General features: G+C 37.6%; 1 protein-coding gene across 1 annotated transcript; it reads left to right on the top strand.

Annotated features, from left to right (window-relative positions):
- The first annotated feature begins 418 nt into the window (after positions 1-418).
- On the top strand, positions 419-1,747 carry LOC145583197 (polygalacturonase inhibitor 1-like). Its single transcript, XM_081640379.1, has one exon. It carries the CDS (start codon positions 456-458, stop codon positions 1,461-1,463), a length of 1,008 nt encoding a protein of 335 aa, XP_081496505.1. The 5' UTR covers positions 419-455; the 3' UTR covers positions 1,464-1,747.
- The last annotated feature ends 314 nt before the right edge of the window (positions 1,748-2,061 follow it).

Genomic DNA, 2,061 nt, shown 5'->3' with positions numbered 1-2,061 from the left:
ATAAGTTTATTGGTTTAATTTCATTTGTTTTGTTTGTATAGTTTCTCAAACATGTCATTAAAAAAGGAAGGCGAACTGGACAATAATAGAATTGATTTCTTAATGTGATAACTAGCAGCTAGCTAGTGAAGAGGGGTGTGAAGTGGAAAACGGGGATATGATATAGAAAAGAAAAAGACGGGAGTCGGTTATTTTTTTTTTTTTATACTCGTAGTTGTTATATCGTACCTTTTCTTATGACGATTCATATTATTACGATTTCATAATAATATCATCATGTTATATTGTACATTTTTTTATGACGAAATATATTAGCTAACCTCAAATCTTTTAAGGACTAATGCTTTATTGTTGTAATCTCAGACTCATTTCACGATTATGACGAGCTATTTTTCACACAACACTCCTATAAAACCCAAACACAACCCTCAAATATTCCACAACAAAAAATCACAATGAGTAGCCATAACCAACTCTCACTCTTCTCCACCATTCTCCTCTTCCTCCTCCTCGCCTCAACCCTCTCGGCCGAAAAATGCCACCCCGACGACAAAAAAACCCTCTTCAAGATCAAAAAAGCCTTCAACAATGCCTACATGTTCGCCTCATGGACCCACGACACCGACTGTTGTGAATGGTACTTGGTCAGCTGCGACGAAAAAACCAACCGCATTATCAGCCTCTCCGTCAATAGAGACGATGAGGTTGCGGGACACATCCCCGACACCGTCGGGGACCTCCCGTACCTTGAACAACTCATCTTCACTAACCTTCCTAAGCTAACCGGTCCAATCCCTCAAACCATTTCCAAGCTTAAAAACCTCAAATTCTTATGGCTTAGCCATAACAACTTAACCGGTTCAATCCCCGACTTTTTTGGTCGGCTTACTAAATTAACCTACATTAACCTCTCCGTAAACAAACTCACCGGTCCAATCCCGCCTTCTGTATCATCCCTCCACCAACTTGGCGCACTCTTCTTAGAGCGTAACCAACTCATAGGAACAATTCCCGCGAGCTTTGGAGGGTTTAAAAACAACCCGGATTTCTACCTTAAGCTAGCCAAGAACCAACTTTATGGACCGCTCCCAAAATCTCTAGGAGCGGTCAACTTCTCGGTTCTAGACCTTAATAGGAACATGTTCACCGGTGATGCCTCGATGTTGTTCGGGACAAACAAGGGTTTACAATCCATCGACATTTCGAGGAACAAATTTTCGTTCGACCTTACTAAAGTCAGGTTTCCTAAAGAATTAAATGTTATTGAATTGAGTCATAACATGATTTACGGTAGCATTCCACCTACATTGGCGAAACAGTCGCATATACAAAATTTTAACGTAAGTTACAACCGGTTGTGTGGTAAAATTCCGAGCAGCCAGGAGTTGAAGAGGGTCGATAAGTACTCGTATGCACATAACAAGTGTTTGTGTGGCTCTCCCTTGCCTCCATGCAAGAAGTAAAATCCTTGTTGAAAAAAAAATTATTTTACAGCGAGCTATGTATTTTTTGCACTTGAATTGTGTGGCTCTTACTCTCTTAGTCAATTTCTAATTTTTAGAGTGTTGTCGGTAAAGATTTTCCAATTGTACGTCTTTTTGTCTTGTTTATGGTACGAAGTAATTCGTATTGTTTTTTGTCTTCTTTTGTTATATTTCGTATTAATAAAATATGGATAATCATATTGTGTTATAAATTTAAGAGAATTAACTCAAATTAGAAAGTGAAATGTTTTGGGCACTCCAATATGGACCACCTATAATTTTAATAAATTGAAAAAGAATGAGTATGTAAATTCTCAAGCTTTTGGAGTATAAATAAAGCTAGCGGATCATAGAATTTGTTATATATACACCTTGGTGTATCATACACTCACCTAATGCAAGGTTAGTTTTGCTTTTTATTTTTTAATTTTCAACAAAATGAGAGCAAAATGCTTATGAAAGTACGCAACATCTGGGTGTATATAACAAGATCTCAGCGAATCACACTGTGAGTATTTTAACGGCTAAATTGGCTTGTCTGATTAACTTGCTAAACACGTGATATAAGACAACAATT

The sequence above is a fragment of the Chenopodium album genome, chromosome 15 (genome assembly GCF_948465745.1).
Source record: "Chenopodium album chromosome 15, dcCheAlbu1.1, whole genome shotgun sequence".
NCBI lineage: Eukaryota > Viridiplantae > Streptophyta > Magnoliopsida > Caryophyllales > Amaranthaceae > Chenopodium > Chenopodium album.
Note: the sequence above shows the minus strand (reverse complement) of the source record. Positions and strands in the feature narration are given on the sequence as shown.

Coding starts and splice junctions, on each gene's coding strand:
- LOC145583197 (XM_081640379.1), top strand. CDS start 456: ATGAGTAGCCATAACCAACTCTCACTCTTCTCCACCATTCTCCTCTTC.